Raw genomic sequence first — 18,241 nt, forward strand, 5'->3', positions numbered from 1 at the left:
TATTTTTACTGTATTTTTGCGTACTGTATTAATTATTTTCCTTATTAATATAGAATGAATAAAGACTCAAAGTAATTTTAGGTTTAAAAAAAGATTTATTTCAATAAGTAAATGAATTTCATTTCATATATTTAACATGCTTGCTTATTGCACTCGAAAACCTGTAAATGTACTATACAATAGCGTTGATTGGATATAAGCATTTTAAAACTTTAAGTTACATTTTAACACAATGCACAATGTAACTAAAGATATTAAAACGTATTTTATTTTACCTTTCCCTAACTTTACGTCGATACCAGGTTCTTCTAGTATATAATAATTTTATTTTTTAAAGGAATAAAGTGGTACATTTTTTTAAAAAATAATTTGACATTAAATAAATTTTTTGGTTTTGTATTTATTCACCCCGTGAATTCTTTCACACTAATTTACTGGTGCTTTTGTCATATGTCATTATTCGGGCCAAAAATATCAGAGTCCAATGCAACTTTCATACAGTCGTAAATAAAAAAAAATACTGAGACGACTGAACTGTCAAGACGTTATACTTTTGTTGAGAGAATGTAGAAACATTGATTTTACACGTTTTAAAGTTGTTTTTCTGAGATTATTTACTTTGTTTATGAAGATTTAAGTAGAAGGCCGTGTAGCTGTCACAAGATGGCAGGTACGGCACAAAATGATTTATCGATCTCCGAGTTAAAGGCGGAGATCGAAAGGCTAAGTCGGGAGCTCGACCAAGCAAGCAGTGAAAAAATACAGTCAGCACAGCTAGGTCTGGTGCTGCTAGAAGAGAAGAGTGCCCTTCAGCAACGATGTGATGACCTGGAGAGTTTATATGAAAACACAAAACATGAACTGGACATCACACAGGAGGTTAGATGGCCTACATACCGTAATATTTTCACTTTTCATGCCTTAATGGCCACATTAACTTGCAAACGGTAACTTAAAATTTAATTTTAACACCCTGCATCATAAGATGAACTACTTTTCTTAATTATTTATGAAAATTCTAATTGGAAATGAATAGGGTAAAGAAGTTTATTTTATCTATTCTTCATGAAATACATTTTAAAAGTATTTTTGATGTATAAATAAGTCTTAAGTAACACATTATGCATTTTGAATTTCCTCAAATTTTTGCTAGTACATATAGAAGTGTTATTTTATTTTACATTAAGTATAATATTATTATACTAATTTAATTTACATACTATGTTCCTTGTAAGGCAACATTTGATTTAACAATATTGTTTGCAGGCGTTAATGAAACTTGACACAACACAGAAAGTAACTACACAAAGTGGAATAGAACAAGAAAATGCTCTCCTTAATGAATCTGCGGCTATGGAAAGTTCTCTTACATTACAAATTATCGAGCTTGAAGGAGAAACAAAACAGGTATGAATATTTTAAAATGCAGTTTATTATATAGAACAGACAACAAGGTTTTTTTTTTTCATTTAAAAATATTCAAATCACTTTTAACAGGGACAATATCTGCCTGAAAAGCATTGTGGGTTCCATCCACTGTTGGGGTTATTTTGATTTGCTCTGGAAGGCAAAGTGCGGTGTTGATTCTGCCACCCAACACTTTTCTCTTCCTCTGCCTATATCTATATACTCTGCAGCGTGAGAAACAAAATTAAAAAATATTACTAAACAAACTTTCTGTTTGAAAGCCATTAAGAGTCACTTTTATGTTTTCCACTAGTTATTATCAATGTGTTCAGTGTCTAAGACTAATGCATTTTTTATACTCTACATTCACTTTGCCTTAAGCAGTTGAATAATGAGATGTAATATTATGCTAATCTTATATATTATTTTTAGTATTAGCCTCTTCATTTAATATAAAACCTTTCACTTTGTAATTTGATATAAATATTTATATTTATTGTAATATATATTCTTAGTATATAATTATTATTTTGTGCTTAAATGGCAATATATATTAATAAGCTTAACACTTTATCCTACATATGGATCTTACTATTAAGACACTCATTTCTCCACTGTAAGCCAAACTTTTCGAGGCACTGCATGTTAATTGGCGTAACTTAAAGCCGGGCTTTTGCCTTAATGCCGGAGCAAAGACATGAAAATATATATCTCAATATAGATTTGCATAATATTTAAAATTTACTGATGATGATGATTACTTAAGTAATTGCTTCACACTGTATCCCACACATAGCAGGGTAGGCAAACGGAACCTGAGAACCTGAACCTGAGAACCAAATATTAAAACTTGTCATTATTTCGTCACTATTCGTACTTCACCTCAGGTTATTGATAATAAAAAAAAAACAAAACACCTTCAGTAGGCAAAGGGAACCTAGTGTTAAGACACTCCGTTTCAATTTTTCGAGGCATTGCGTATTGAGTGGTGAATATTAACGCCGGGCTTTACCATGGTGCCAGTATCAATAAATTAATAAAAAAATAAATCATTCTCCCGAGTGAGGATCGAACCCATAACCGTCGCGTTACAATTACACCCTTGTATCTATCACACTATTGCAATATTTCGCTATACTAGAACACTTTAGTGATATTTCCCCTCAAATTTATTTAGTTATGTTCAAAAACAATACGTCGCTCAGCACAAACCGCTGCTACGTTCATAATTAGGACCAACTCTCAGGGTCCATTGTGATACAATGTGAATATCCTCAATGTATCATATTGTTATTTATAGGTCTATGTCATTTTGTCTATAGTATACAGTATTGTATTATATCTTGCAACGATCTATAAAAATATGTATGTTAGTCAAATTTTCATTCTGTATTGAAAATAGATGTGTGACGTCATGCTGTTCCTTACTTTAAAACAGTATTATCAAGAACGCCACTGTAGTGCCGGCGCAAGCGCAAGCGGGAGATAATATTGAATTCAAAGGGTCAACGTGTCGTCCATTAAGAGATTATGAACAGCGTCATTATCTTATTAATGTTCTGTGACCCGTAGACACTTCTGACGAAATATGCCTACGCCTAATCAGAATGAGAGCAATTGATGTGAATCATCGCCAGACCGACCCTCCATCAGTAGATGCGGGACGCTGTTTTCGTACACACTGAAAAAACGTTATTCCTCGTTATTTGTTTTTAACAAAAACTTTATAACCTATCAGAACGGTGGCGTATTGTTTTGTTATAATAAATAGTATATCGATTTAATTTTTTACATATTTTCGACGAAAAAAGATCCCTGGAGGACGTGATGTAATGCCGCGAACGGCGTGAGCGCACCCGTCGTTAATCCATAACCCTGATCCAGAAATATATATTTTAATCACCCGGCCTTGATTCCCGCGTCTCCTACCACTCTATGGTGTTAGATTTTTAAAATGCAACAGAACACGCGGTGCAATGGAAGTGTTTCCTGAACAATGGTGCTGATATAGTGTGGATGCCGGGCGCGCTTGCGATTCTATTATACAGTGCAAACGTGGAATGCAGCAGTCGTTCGTTAGAAAATGAGTGAAGGTGAAGAGGTATTGTGTAAAGTGTGTGTTTAATACGTACCTATTGTGCCCGTACTCCTGTCAAACTCTGTCTCATATTTCACGTCTCTCGCTTTGTTTACATAGATAATGGAATATTGTTGATATTGTCATTTAGTCTGTCTGGCAGTAGGCCAAAATTAAAGCTGACAGAAGAATCATACAGGTTTCCTTTCAAAATTGACATACTTATTTATTGTTATACAATATGTTGTTGTAGTTAAATTACTTTTTATCACCTTTTTCGGTAACTTCGTATCACCAGGCCTGTGAGATGTACGCTTCGAATTTCAAAATGTTTTAAGCTCTTCATATAAATTGCCCTTCATCAAAACATTTTTTTTTTGCTTATTCATGTAATTAATCGTTTATGTAATGAATTGCTACAATATAAAAGTATCCTGCATGTGGCAGGGTAGGAAAAAGGAGCCTAATATTAGGACACTCCGCTAACTCTTTTCCGTCGAATTCTGGATGTGATCCTATTTGCTTCTATGTTTGTATAGTCAATTCAATAGCTTATTTACCACGATATAAAGTTGAAAATATTTAAAAATATAGATATATTTTTGCTCAGATACATTTTTTTTGTTTATCGAAACTCTTATTCACAAGCATTCGAGCCGGCAACTAATAGGAATACTATTTAACTTCCATAGTAACATCACATAAGTGATATCCAATATAAGCTGCTTATAATAAATTGCAAAGTTACGAATGATACATAAATATAATAGATTGGCGAGACTTATTATTAAGTGAACGCCCTGTATATCTTATTACTTAACTTGTATTTCTTTATGTACGTATATAGGCAATGATAAATTTATTATATACCAATCTGTTTTTCTTCAAAAAGTGTAGTCTTTTGTCAAATAAAATACAATTATTTTAACTAAAGACTAGACCTATAATAAATAAAACAATTGTTTGAGACTTTCTCTCTCTCAATGTATATTAAAATAATTTGAATACAAAACATTAAGTTCCTAATTTAGAGAAACTTAATTTAAAATTCGTTTATGTCGTATTTGCGAATATTACATGCTACATCATTTGAAAGTAGATTACGTTCGGGCTCGGTCCCAGGATCCATTAAAATTGAATAGGTTAATCCATGTTCAACTAGTCTCCGTATACTAGTCTGCATAACGTCGCTCTACATTAAGTAGAAGTTTTATTAAAACATGTGTTTTGATGAATAGGAGGCATGTTCATTGTTTTTTTTATCAGCTTCACGCTGTATCCCTCACACAGCAGGGTAGGCAGAGGGAACCTCGTGTTAAGACACAGCGTTCCCCACTTTCTGCTGAATTCTGGAGGCATTGCGTGTTGACTGGCGGATCTCAACGCCGCGCTTTACCTCGACACCAGAGCGAGCAAATGAAAATATAAATTTATGTAAATATTATACCTCGAGTGGGAATTAAACCCATAAACAGTCGATTTTGCAACGAACTTTGTGCTCCTGTGCCACGACAGGCCTGTTCATTGTTCATGTTTCTATACTTAATTTTTTCGTCAATTTTGAATGAATGCAAGAGTTCGTATTTGTTGCAAGAATCGGTAACGTAGACATGTTTTCTCTTATAAAATAGATCTGCTTTTTTTGTTTTTTTATTCAGATAAAAAATTAAGTGTATATAGATATGTATTAAACAATTTTAATAATACTTTAACGATTCATTCAAGAAAGGTCAGATGAAATAGCGTGGAATGTTTCTTTCACCTTATTCCTTTGGGCATTATTTACCACCAAAATGACATAAGACTCAGAAAGATGAATAGGTTATCTTAAAGACCAGAACTTTATCTCTAACCATTCAGAATACCTATCATAGATAATATGTATGTACCTTAAATACGTACATAAATCTGTTAGATTGCATAGAAATGAATATTTAAAAATTTATAGTCATTTTATTATAAAGTCACGTAAGTGTTTTTTTTAGAATTTAACTTGCTCTATAGAAAATTGAATTCTAATATTGCTTCAGGCTTCTCCTTCATATATTTCGGACCTTCATTAATTCGTCTACATACCACACAATCATTTTTAAGGTCGCAGGTTCAATTCACGGTAATTTAATCAGCGACACGTTAGCGTTAGCGAATCTAATATGCAAGGTTACAAGATATCCAGGTCGTTTCTGTTATCACCGGCCTAACAGAATTGTTTGTGGCTGACTCACTCGCATGCTTACATTATAAAGGTGGGATGATTTGACTCTTGTTTTTGAATCCTACGGTTACCTTTCAATTGAATAAAATATTTTCGGTTCACGTTCAGTTATCTATTGAGGACCTCTACTCTACCCTATTTGTTTTTTCGATGAATATGTAATGATGGTATAGTGTGATCGAGTCGATGGTTGACAACCTTAAATATTCATCAATGACTGCAAGTAAGAATAAAATATAGTAGTTGTTGGTTGCTGTTTTACAGCAAACGTTGATTTTTAGGCCCTTTTTGTTTGGAAATGAATTTGTTTGGAAACCACTCTCTTTCGTTGTTACTTTAAAAAACGCAACGTTTCCTTATATTATTTTAAAAATAGTTCATTCCTCCACAAAAACTACTATAAAAAATCCATAAAATTAAAAATAATAACAATATTTTTGAAATATATTGCAAAGATAGTTGGATTTCGCTTCGTATTTTAATGACACAGAATTTTACTCCACCGAGATACCGTGCACTCGAAGAGTTTTAAATTGCCTTATCGATTCAGCGAGGAGTGAGTCAAGCGAGATAACAATGCTTGTATTAACAAGATGCTGGCTTTTTTATACTGGTGGTTTTTTTTTTGAGAACTATACTAATTTATTTACTGATGCACGTACGAATAGTACTTATATAGTAGTTCGTGAAAATATTATTCTTATTATAATGACTGCGAAAAATATTAAGAATATTCTTTCTCGATATTTTGGTCTGTTTTATTCAATAGATTTTTATTATGATATGGAGGAAGAATCTAGATGAATAAAAATGTTTTTATATGCTCTATTTTTAGTAATTATGTAATTTTAGTTTATTGTGAGTTCCATTGTCATTGGAGAGAATGATTAGATTTCAATTATTTTATATTCCTTGCTCTCTATCTCTAGTATGAAAGTTTGGCAGATAAAAATAAAAATACATACATATATAGCTAATGATTTAGACAAAGTTGAAAATAATAATATATAGGTACGGATCACACAATAATGAAAACAAAATATAAGATCTTCTAATCTCTCTTAATCTCTAATCTGGAAAAAGCGCAAAAAACTTTTTCGTAGTAGAGATTACTAACAAACTAGTTTTTACGTTTAGGTAAATAAATTTTGTTGATGAATTTATGTTTAAAATCACGAGAGTTCTTAAATATCTTGAAGCGTATATGGTATGCCGTATGACCTACTTGTTCAAATATGAAATCAAAATTATTGGTGCAGGTGGACTATCAAATATTTTTTTTATCAGCTTCATGCTGTATCCCGCACACAGCAATGTAGGCAAAGGGAACCTAGTGTTAAGACACTCCGTTTTGAGTGGCGGGACTCAACGTCGCGTTTTCCTAGAGCGTAGAAATCAAAATATACATTTTTAAATAAATATTTCATTTCCTCGAGTGGGGATCAAACCCACAACCAGTGTTTACAGCACACTTTGTGCCCCTGCGCCACTACTGGAAGTATTCATTACAATATATATATTTTTTATACACCGACTTTATCGATGTTTGAAATGTAGCCATTGTATTTTGCCGTAACGCAATTTCCTTAATTGAATTATCCTATATATCTAAGTAGGTACATGAAATACGCAAGGTGCACGCTCAATCTTTATTTCTTCGCGATAAAAGTTCCTTAATTTTTCTGTACTTAATTTCTATATTTATTGTTAAAAATAATAATAATAACCTGTCCAATATTTATAATAAATATGCCTAATATGATTAATCTTTTTTCTTTCAAAATAATCGAATTAGCTACATACAATACTTACTCAAATAGTCCAATATGGTTACATACAAAAAAATATGCATAATTACCAACTTAAATTTGTGCCAACATAAAAAAAACAAACCAAATAAGTTTTATTATTATTTAAATTCTAAAAAAAGTAAAAAATACCTGCACCACAAATAAATTTTGGGATTGATGTGACGCCTAAAAATTGTAAAAGAGGGTAGGCTATACAAAATAAATTTTTCAGCGTCTTATATTCCATATTTGTCGTGAAAGTCTCCGTTGACCGACATTTAACCTAATTAACCTATTAAAATGGACAACATTTTCGAGGTAATTAGATTTCGTTGTATATAAAAATACTAGCTTCCCTCCATTTCAATCAATAATGTGAATAACACATCTTTATATAAATGAAAAATCTAAATTAAAATCTATATAGTGTAGCGTATTAGAACAAAATTAAATAGTCAGAGAAAATGTTTCAATGAAATGTATAACCTTATTTTGTACTATTTAAGGATAAATTGCGTTAATTACTTTTTTTAATACTTTTTATAGCAAAATTATTATTAAAACAAAACTATTATTTAATATTTAACGTCCACTTCATTCCCTCAGAAGAATCAGTGGACTAATATATAATTCTTAACAAATAAATCTCAAAAAATTAAAAAACAGAGTGACTTATCACTACGTTCTCTCTGCGTACCCAGAACTGTAAAATATATAATCCTCATATTTTAACATTGACATTTTTTCCATGTCGCGTAAAAAGTGTTTTATCGATAACTTTGTCTTTTAATAGAGTCGGCGTTTTAAATAGAACAGTAACTAAGCAATTTATTGGCTTTACGTTGACCTGCCGTTATAGTTTCGCGTAACGTCCCTGTCGTACGAAACCTGACAATCGTCTAGTTAAATGTTACATTTGTTTGTTATATCTTTATTTATTGAGGTCGTAGTGGCGTAGTGGCACCAGAGTGTGACTGTAACGCGACGGTTGTGGGTTCGATCCCCACTCGAGGAAGTTAAATATTTATTTACTTTTATGTTTCCATTTCTTCCCTCTGGTGTCGAGGCAAAGCGCGGCGTTGAATTCTGCCACTCAACACGCAATGACTCTAGAATTCTGCAGAAACTGGGGAACGTAGTGTCTTAACATTAGGTTCCCTCTGCCTACCCTGCTGTGTGCGGGGTACAGCGTGAAGCTGATTTTCATTTATTTATTTGCTAGCTATATAGTTTTACATAATAATGTTAAAAAAATAACGTCTCAACTAAAATAGATATGATATTTTTATTACTTACATAAGTAGGTACTTAATTAACATAAAAAAGTGTAGGTATTGCATAAATATCATTATTTAATCGTCGAATAAAAAATTGTACGTCTTGTTCGTTCATTTAGTATATTTGTAGTAGTGTGTAAAATTTCTTCCTACAAATGTAATATATTGAGGCCAATCGTGGTGTAGAGGCACAAGCGTGCGTCTGTAAATGCTATAAAGTGTTGATTCGATTCCCATTCGAGAAAATTAAGTATTTAATATTTTCATTTCTTCGCTGTGGTGTCGAGGCAAAGCTTGGACTTGAGTTATGCCACTTAACACGTAATCTTTCCAGAATTTGGCGGAAAACGGAGTGTCTTATCACTGGTTTGCCTTTGCCTACCCCTCTGTATGTTGTACGCGGGTTGCAGCGTGATGCTAAAATAAAAGATGTTATATATTTCGGCCTCTCAAAACTGTAGTGTAGTATGTTATAGTGTACACTTGCATTACCATGCTCATGTTTATTCATAGTTTTAAAATTCACAACATTTTTCAACTCTTAACCTCATTATGTTTTGGGGCGTGTTTAATATTGCGAAGTTTCCGTCCCCACTGACGTCACCGCCGCGCCCAGCTTCGCCTGTTTTAGACACCAATCAACTAAGTGCTAGAATGGGTGTACCATTTACTCCTAAGCGATGGTCTATCTATTTATACAACCATCAATTCTTAATGAAAATCCCAGGTACTGCATTCTGAATGCTAAATTACGCCCTGTGGGAATCGTCTGTGAACTCAAAAGCTAATGAAATCGGCCTTTAACCCAAATACTTAAATATATTATTATGATTTATGAGCATACAATTTAATTTTATTTTAATTAAATTTGAGTTTGTAATTATTAATATGGAAATGAGTTTCTTTTATGAATGCATAATAAATAAAAATCAGTTTTTGTTTTATATAAGTGGATCTATTGTATAATATTTAAAAAAATATATATTTATACTATTTTTTTATTCAAGTATTATTATTTTGACAATATTAACCACAACTAATTATATTATTTGTCTAAGTTATTTTAAACTAAAAAAATCTACCAATGTAAATAATAAACTCAGCGTTTTATATAAATTGTTATTGACTGAGTTATCCTTTCAATTATTCATGCTGGAAGTGGGTGAAAAACTACTGCCCACATTGTCATTCATTTCTAAACCTATTCAATTGCTTAATCATTTCTATATCCCGAATGAAGACGATGCTCTAGTTTTAAATTTCACAACGATTGAGTTTTAAGTATATAAAATGAACAGTATTAGTGGGCTGTAATCTGTAAATACCTTTTACCTGTAAAATAAAAATATAATTTATGTTAAATAATAATATCTTTCGTTTCCCATATAATAGTTACGACACGAGTTGGAGCGGGTGGTAAGCGAAAGGGATCGGCTACTAGCCGAAAGTTCAGAGCTAGGAGCAGACAAAGCCACGCGGGAGTCAGAGCGGGCCGCTCTACGGGCCGAGCTCAGAGAAGCTAGGCAGAGAGAACAACGACTTCTTTTAGACATCGGCGATCTAGAAGATGAAAATATATCGCTACAGAAACAAGTATCCGCGTTGAGATCCTCACAGGTAATATTGAATATGTAAGTTTTATATGATCTTTGGGATGCATGCAATTAATAGGAAACATATTATATTTGTTGTTTAAGACAACTTTGTTGTCGTATAAAATGTCCCGAAAATTTCAGAAATAGTTTCCTTTAGACCAACGTTTTCTGCTACAGAATATTTTGATTTACACCTAACGTTGACTAATGTCTCTTTAGGTTGAGTTTGAAGGTCTAAAGCATGAGGTCCGACAACTTCGTGAAGAGGCGGAGATCGCTCGAGCCGCCGCAGACGAGACTGCCGTCCTGCGTCGCATCGCCGAAAGACAACTTGCCGAGGCTCTGGAAGCGTTACAGGCGGAAAGGGAAGCCAAGTTCGCGGCGAAGAAAGAACTCGATGCGCATCTTAGTAGAGAAGCGCAGTATAACATTAATAACTTGGCGAATAGTATACGAGGTGAGTTTGATATGTTGGTGGCGTTTGATTTGTTTTAACGCTATACCCGAAGTCACATTTCGACAAATATATATATATTATGTACATTGTATATTCTATTTAATATAAGAATTGCAATATATGAGACCAGATATGGCACAGGGGCACAAGGGTATGACTTACAGTCTGATTGTGGGTTCGATCCCCACTCGAGGAAATTAAATATTTAATATTTTTATTTCGTCACTCTATTGTCGAAGAAAAGCGCGCCGTTGAGTTCCGCCGTTCAGAGGAAAATGTGGAACAGAGTGTCTTAAAATTAGGTGTCCTCTGACTATCTTGTTGTGGGCAGAATACAACGTAGAGAACAAAGAAACAAATGCTATATTATTGCAAATAATGTATGGTGGAAATATATAAAAATACAGGTAATAACTGATATTGATAAAAAAAACGTATGAGTCACATTGATTCTATATTCTATACATGAGTTATGAATCCATTATAGATACAAATACGGATGAACAGCCTCGAGAAGTAGGAACGACTTTAGTTTTTAAATAGGACGCGTCTCGTCCAGGCAACAAGTTTTGTTTTTGACACGTATTGCGTCAATTTATTTTTGCGCTATGTAACTGACGGTGCGTTAAATGAACTAATCTAATTAGAAATATTCACTAGATTTTGATTGATGATGATGTATGTATGTACCAGAATTATTATTTTATTATATAGGAAAAATACAATATTTTTTTATTTTTTTAATTTAATATTTTTTTTATTTTAGTTTATTTATTCCTTTGTACGTGCTATTATTGTAAACTAGACAATTTTTTCCCCTATTTTTTTATAATAAACATATATCTACGTTATGGTTATAAACATTTTAATATGGTAAAATTTCTACTTTCCAGGTATGCCAGACGAAGCTGGCTCAGAGGAGGGCGAAGCGGGAGGGTCGGGTATGGGCGAGCTAGGAGCGGCCGACCATCACGCGGATCTGTTCTCCGAAGTACATTTACATGAAATATCGAGACTAGAGAAGCAGTTGGAACAAGCGCATAATGAAAATGTGAGTCATTTTTCATATTGTGTTAAGTATCGTTGTATATTTTTTTAAACATAATTGTGTAGGTATTACACACTTATTACAGAAAATATTTCTCGCTATTATATTTAAATTTATATATTTCTTGGTTGTATTGATGTATTTTTGTGAAGTATACAAATAGGAGTCAAATTTAAATGAGCAAACTCGATTTGATTGTAACATGATATGTGATGATGCAATATTTCAAAATCTCAATGACAAAATATACAAATAAATTAATTTTTGACAAAAAGAAAATCCAACTTCTAACAACGAACTAAAAAGTAAAAAATAATTTTACAAAGATTTTATAATTTTGAAGTCGGTGACAAATAAAATAAACAGAGTTAGTAAATCTGATATATCGTATAAAATAAATAATGATGTATAATTATGTTTCTATGCAGTCGCAGCTGTCCTCTTCGTTGCGCACGGCGCAGGCCACGGCGGAGAGCGAGAGCGCGTCGGCGGGCGCGCTGCGCGCTGGCGTCACGCGCGTGTCGTCGCGCGTGGCCGCGCTGCACGCGCTGCACTCAGATTGCGCGCCTTTGGTAAACTTTTTTTTTATTTTGTTTGTTGGGTGTTTTTTTAATGTTTTCTCTTTGTATTCACCTTTTGACCCTGCAGTGCGTAGTGTGCAAATATAATGAAACATTAATTTAGTAGCAAATTTTATGTTGTACAGGAGGATGATAAAGCAGAAGGTGGCATCGCATCACGCGCAGCCAAGTGGCTGACGTGGTGGCGAGTTTCCGGCGGTGAGCTGGGCGGAGTGTTGGCGACGCTGCGTGAGCTAGACGCCCCGCCCGACGCCAGCGCCGCAGCGCTGCAGCGCGCGCATCTAGCGCAGCTCAGCGATCGCGTAGCTGATGCCGAGCTGCGCTGTGCAGCGCTGCAAGCTGACGCTGATTTATTGAAAACACTTGCTGGCGGTATGGTTATTCATTATTATATGACTGTATACGATTTAGTTGTGGGTACCTCCAATTTAGATAAACACTGTGTAGTGTTTGGTTCAACTAAGTTAACACGCAATAGAGTTGTTATCATTAGGTTCTCTCTGTTTACCTCTCTTTTATTTTAATTTAACAGAGTTGAATGGTAATTTGACAAAATAATTATTATTTTATAATGTTGAAACACTTCATACCACGACATAGTAACGACATATTGGACGGCAAAACTCAATATCACACTTTTGCCTAACAAGTCATTATCTTGGTAGGCGCGGGCCGCGCGCTGTCGTCGGCGGCGCCGGCGCTGGCGTCCGCGGCGGAGACGCTGGCGGCATTGTACCACCACGTGTGCGCCGTCAACGGCACGCAACCCGAGCGCGTGCTGCTTGAGCACGCCGGCCAGACTGATGGTATGTATGGGTTTTTGATTTTTTAAATATTTGCAATCGAGGATGTGTGTTGTAAAGGAAATTTGAATTTCATGGTTTAAATGTATGAATATTTTATTTACTATGTAAGAAATTGTAATTTTTGCTTATGAAAAATACACAAAGAATGATCAATAGATGACATTAAAAATACAAAAGCATAAACTTTTTATTAAACTATAGTAAAATATTTTTAAGAAGTAATAATGTTCATGATATAAAATCATATTTTTAATTTTAATAGACAATTAATATTATGATAATATTATATGATATTGATTATATGACATTGATAAATGAAGACTTTCCAAAATTATAATATCCACTCTTTTTTTAAAATATGCATTTCATTGCCCTATTTTCAAATCTTTATTCTATATTTGTATTCCAAGGCTCAGGTGGTTCAGGCAAGGGCGTAGAAGAAGAAGCGCTAGCGCTAGCAGCCGGAGAGCTAGAGGGTCTCCGCGCGGCAGGCCTGGTGGCGCGCTCAGCAGATACTCTGCTTGACCAGCTCACACACCTGAGAGCCGCTCTCGACACCGCTCTAGACTCTAGGTTGAGACACCAACCCGGTATGTGGTATTTATATTTGGTAGTACAGTGTATTAGTCGATGTAGGAGTTTCCCTTCGAAATTAAGTATTGTTGGAGATTGGAATGTTTTTATACACGGGGTTCCCTCTACTTATAGTACGATCGATGAATCGATGGTCGTGGTTAGCTGCAGATGGCTACGCACATATGATTTTAGGTTTTTTTTTCAAATTTTCATTATTTTCTTTCCAAATACATAACGCGCCGGAGTTCAGTAAGCCCCTTAATTGACTTAAGGTAGTTAAAACAGAATAGTATATTCAAAAATTCTTAATTCATTATTTCCTTTCAGACTCAATTTATCCTAAATATATGAAAGAAAATAAAAGAAATAATTTTCAACAAGAACAAAATAATTACAATAAACAATTTGCAGGAAGCACAGTTAAAGATATCATTGATTATTTTGAAAATATATCGAAATGCGAATCACCGCCATATTGTGAACCTAAAACTTACAATAATACAGAAAATAATAAATTGAAAATATCTAATATTCATTGTAAAATGAGCCCAATTCTATCAGTTATGAAACCTAGCTTAATCAATTCCCCTTTTACATTTACAAGAAAATCGAATTCCATACAATGTGATATAAATTTGTATGTACTGTGGCGTCAAGCGATGTTCCAAAAAAATTTTTATCTTAAGAAAACTAATTTAGTTCAAAGCAAAAGAATTTCTAGAAGTCAATTTAATGTGCGGGAGTCTTTGAGAGCGAGTGTTAAAGCGGGAATACTTATGTTACAATATCTCATTTGAAACTGTGACCTGTTTTCTTAATAATGTTAGTATTGTTAATGAATACAGTAATTCATTTAGTTAGAATATTTTTTCGTTTCATAATTATTAAGTGTCTCTTCAAGTGACTTTTCAACACAAAATCACTACATATTTGAGTACAACAGAATTTGAACTTATGTCACTTGTTTTTGTAAGACCGCAATTTTTCTAGTTAGCATAGTTTAAACTTTAGATTATTATAATTTACTTGTGTAATTAGAATATGACAAGGAAATTTTAAAAATTTATAACTGTTTTATGTCATTATACACTATGTAACATGCGACAGAATGAATATACAGCATTTTTAAATATAGCAGGATTTGACCATATAATTTGGTACCACTTCTAGAAATGAAATGGAATTCTATTGTTGTTAGTGTTATAATATTGAACACACAGAATTAGTTAAAGTCCTTCGCTGGATTACAAAAGCAACAGTTTTATGTTTATTATAAATAAATATTGCACATAATACAATAATATATTTTCGTTTGTTCATACAGTAATGGAGGCGGAGGAGCGTGGCGCCGAGCTAGCGGAACTACAGGAACAAGTGATCAAACTCAAATCTCTCTTATCCACGAAACGGGAACAAATAGCCACATTGCGTACAGTGCTCAAATCCAATAAGAACACCGCCGAAGTAGCACTCGCCAACCTCAAGTCCAAATATGAAACAGAAAAGACTATAGTAACAGACACCATGTTGAAACTACGTAATGAGTTACGGCTTTTGAAAGAAGATGCGGCGACGTTTTCAAGTCTTCGGGCCATGTTTGCGGCTCGTTGTGAGGAATATGTGACGCAGGTAGATGAGCTGGCACAAGCGTTGTCTGGTGCTGAGGATGAGAAGAAGACCCTCAACCAGCTTTTACGCCTTGCTGTCCAGCAAAAGTTGGCGCTTACGCAGCGACTTGAGGAGCTCGAGGTAATTACGTTTAGAACATTATCTTCTTTTTCGTTGAAGAATGTGATATAATGAATTAAAATAAAACAATATTAAGTATTATAAGCGACATTGAATCTTGCTACTCGCATTGCCATCAGCGCAATCAGGTGAAGAAGGGACTGTTTTGGTTTTAAGATTTTTTATGCTTGTCTTGTTGCGGTGTAAATAAGTATCGTGTAATGCTTGCAGGTGGACCGGGAGATGCGCACGCGGCGCGTGCCCAAGGCAGGTGGCGCGACGCGCGCGCGCGGCCGCGACTTCTAGCGACTGGTGCGCGCGCTGAAGGCGGCTGCCGCCGCCCTGCGCGCCTTGCTGCAGCACCGCCCCGCGCCGCGCCCCACTACCACGACCACGAATTTAAACCGCGGCGTCCACAACGCCGATATAGTTAACTTTTTATAATCGTTTTAGCGAACTAAATTAATTATTTATACGTTTTGTAAGGAGCGCGCCCTCGTGTGTTAGTGATGTTGCGATCTCTGCGTTATCGCCGAACGGATATTTTGATATTCTATTGCTCCCCCTATATTTTGCACGTTCCGATGAAGTTTGATGTATTTTTGTAATGGCGTTGGTGTATTTTATTAATACGCGAATGTATTTACCCCCCGCCGCGTCCCCCGCGGGGCGCGCGCCCACCGCGTCCTTTTGTATTATATACATGGTAATATATATTGTAACGTCGAACACGGAGATTCGTGTGTATGTATGTAAATATAGAATCCTTTACTCAATACGAATGTTTAGAACGTCCAAGGATAAAAAGATTTAAAATTTTTCATCGATGTCCATCCATTGTGTGCGCGTAAAGACTATGTAATCTGTTCTCTAGTTGATACGTTTGTTGTGTTGTCGCGGCCCTCCGCCGCCCACTTTCGTCCATCTTGTTCTAGTTGTATTCGTAGTGTTTCCGTATCTGTTTCGTTAACGTAACGTTGACACCGTCGTGACTTCGGTTACTCCAGGATATGATCCTCGTTGTTGCAATCGGTATGTCGGATTTGACTCGATTACTGTTTTACCCCACGCGTCGTCGTTGAGGCTCGTACTTGAAACTAATTCCTATCAATGTTGGTCGATTATCTTCCCAGCCTAAATGAGTCCGAGCCTCAAGAGAACATCGCGTGGACTCCGAGTCGCGGTGCAGCACCGTCCAACTCCTGTCCACGGCCGGCCCTCGAACCCCCTTCACTCCCCCCTCCACAGTCGTCCTCACTCCCCTATTCCCGCTCACTCCCCGTCCGCCCACATTTCGTACGCGTTCCTAAGTTGCTCAAACTCTTGCTCATACAAGGGGCGAGGCCGGCGTTCTATTTATAAGACAAAATTTACAAGAGATTATTGAAATTTTACGATTAATCGTTATGTTATCGGATGTGATGTTGGCAGCTTCCCCCCATACGTAGATCGTAGGTACTTTTACCGTTTTAGCCGTAGTTTAGACGAATACCTTAACCTTCATGTATCTTAGTAGATAAACGGAAATCTGTTGAAAGTAGTGAATTTTTTGCTATATTGACTCAAGTAGCGTAACCGCCCGCGCGGCCGCGACCTCGCCCGGGGCGAGTCGTGCTTCGCGCGCGCGTCGCGAGGACCATTGCCTTGCATTTATTGTTTTATTAGATTAATCGGCTAGCTTTTAACGTAGTTTCACTCTCTTCTCGTACTTAAAATTGACTTACCATTTATATAGACTTAGCGCATAATATGTTTCCAAGTATTATTTTTTCTCTTCGTAGCTTAGCAGCAGACTTGTGTGTTGTATTCCTGTTTGTTTGTATCTAGTCAGTGTAGGCGCGTTTAGTAGCCGGGGTATCTTGCGTCCATTCTACTCGTCACGTCTATACTAATTGTTTAATCGTTATTTGTTAAGCTTTATCCGACATCTTGACATGGATTATTTTGTATTATTATATATCTACAGTCTACAATATATTTTGTAGTCGATGCCGCAGTCTGCTGCCGGTGGTGGTGTTAAGCGATTAACCAAATATTATTTTTCTTTACACTATTTATGGTAACACTTTAGATCGTTTATATTATATATATTTTTGCGTTAGACATAGATTTATTTTATATCATAGAGAAAATTAACTTTTTTATTATTTGAAATATTAAAAGTATATGAATTTTTTGCCTGCTAGTTTTGACACGATCGCGTTCGACGACTCGATGCATGATTGTTCCCAGTGCTGCTGTCGATCGACTTCTACTATTTTATTATTATTAATATATAGTACCTATCTATAGATTGCACAGTTTTATTAAATATCATAATAGTGTCGCATTATTATTATTATATGTATATATTATGTTTGTTTAGTTCCAAGATGGCCACACTAGTTCCTTTCAGTAATCAAACACCAGATTACATGTCTTTGATGTGGAGTGCAGGTGTCAGACATTGTCAGGCGTGTCGTAAGTGTCAGTATGTCGGGAACACAGATCGAGCTTCAGAGTTATTGTTATATATATATTGTATTATGGTTGTTATTGCGAATGTTGGCGACAGAGCCTCGGGAACATATCATGACAGCGGAATTATTTTCAAAATAAGGCACGCCGTGTTGTCGCAATGACTGATATGAATCAAGTATGAAAATATTAAATGATATATTTAAAAATATTGTCTTTTATTTCTC

General features: G+C 35.0%; 1 protein-coding gene across 2 annotated transcripts; it reads left to right on the plus strand.

The window, feature by feature from the left end:
- The first annotated feature begins 504 nt into the window (after positions 1 to 504).
- Positions 505 to 18,223, plus strand: BicD (Microtubule-associated protein Bicaudal D). Of its 2 annotated transcripts, XM_085197451.1 has the most exons (11): positions 505 to 879; positions 1,267 to 1,407; positions 10,159 to 10,383; positions 10,581 to 10,818; positions 11,712 to 11,869; positions 12,295 to 12,438; positions 12,573 to 12,819; positions 13,113 to 13,253; positions 13,664 to 13,843; positions 15,154 to 15,578; positions 15,789 to 18,223. In XM_085197451.1, exons 1-11 carry the CDS (start codon positions 664 to 666, stop codon positions 15,861 to 15,863), a joined length of 2,190 nt encoding a protein of 729 aa, XP_085053577.1. In that variant the 5' UTR covers positions 505 to 663; the 3' UTR covers positions 15,864 to 18,223. The 2 variants fall into 2 exon arrangements, with proteins under 2 accessions (XP_085053577.1, XP_085053578.1); XM_085197452.1 differs by lacking the exons at positions 505 to 879; positions 1,267 to 1,407 and adding an exon at positions 2,880 to 3,508.
- The last annotated feature ends 18 nt before the right edge of the window (positions 18,224 to 18,241 follow it).

The sequence above is a fragment of the Heliconius melpomene genome, chromosome 14 (genome assembly GCF_056956725.1).
Source record: "Heliconius melpomene rosina isolate 202511_hmr_F chromosome 14, ASM5695672v1, whole genome shotgun sequence".
NCBI lineage: Eukaryota > Metazoa > Arthropoda > Insecta > Lepidoptera > Nymphalidae > Heliconius > Heliconius melpomene.

What these genes read in the sequence shown, in the direction of transcription:
- BicD (XM_085197451.1), top strand. Translation starts at nt 664, where the DNA reads ATGGCAGGTACGGCACAAAATGATTTATCGATCTCCGAGTTAAAGGCG. An exon ending in TTGAAGGAGAAACAAAACAG is followed by an intron (nt 1,408 to 10,158) that starts GTATGAATATTT and finishes CCCATATAATAG; the next exon opens with TTACGACACGAGTTGGAGCG. An exon ending in AGCGACTTGAGGAGCTCGAG is followed by an intron (nt 15,579 to 15,788) that starts GTAATTACGTTT and finishes TAATGCTTGCAG; the next exon opens with GTGGACCGGGAGATGCGCAC.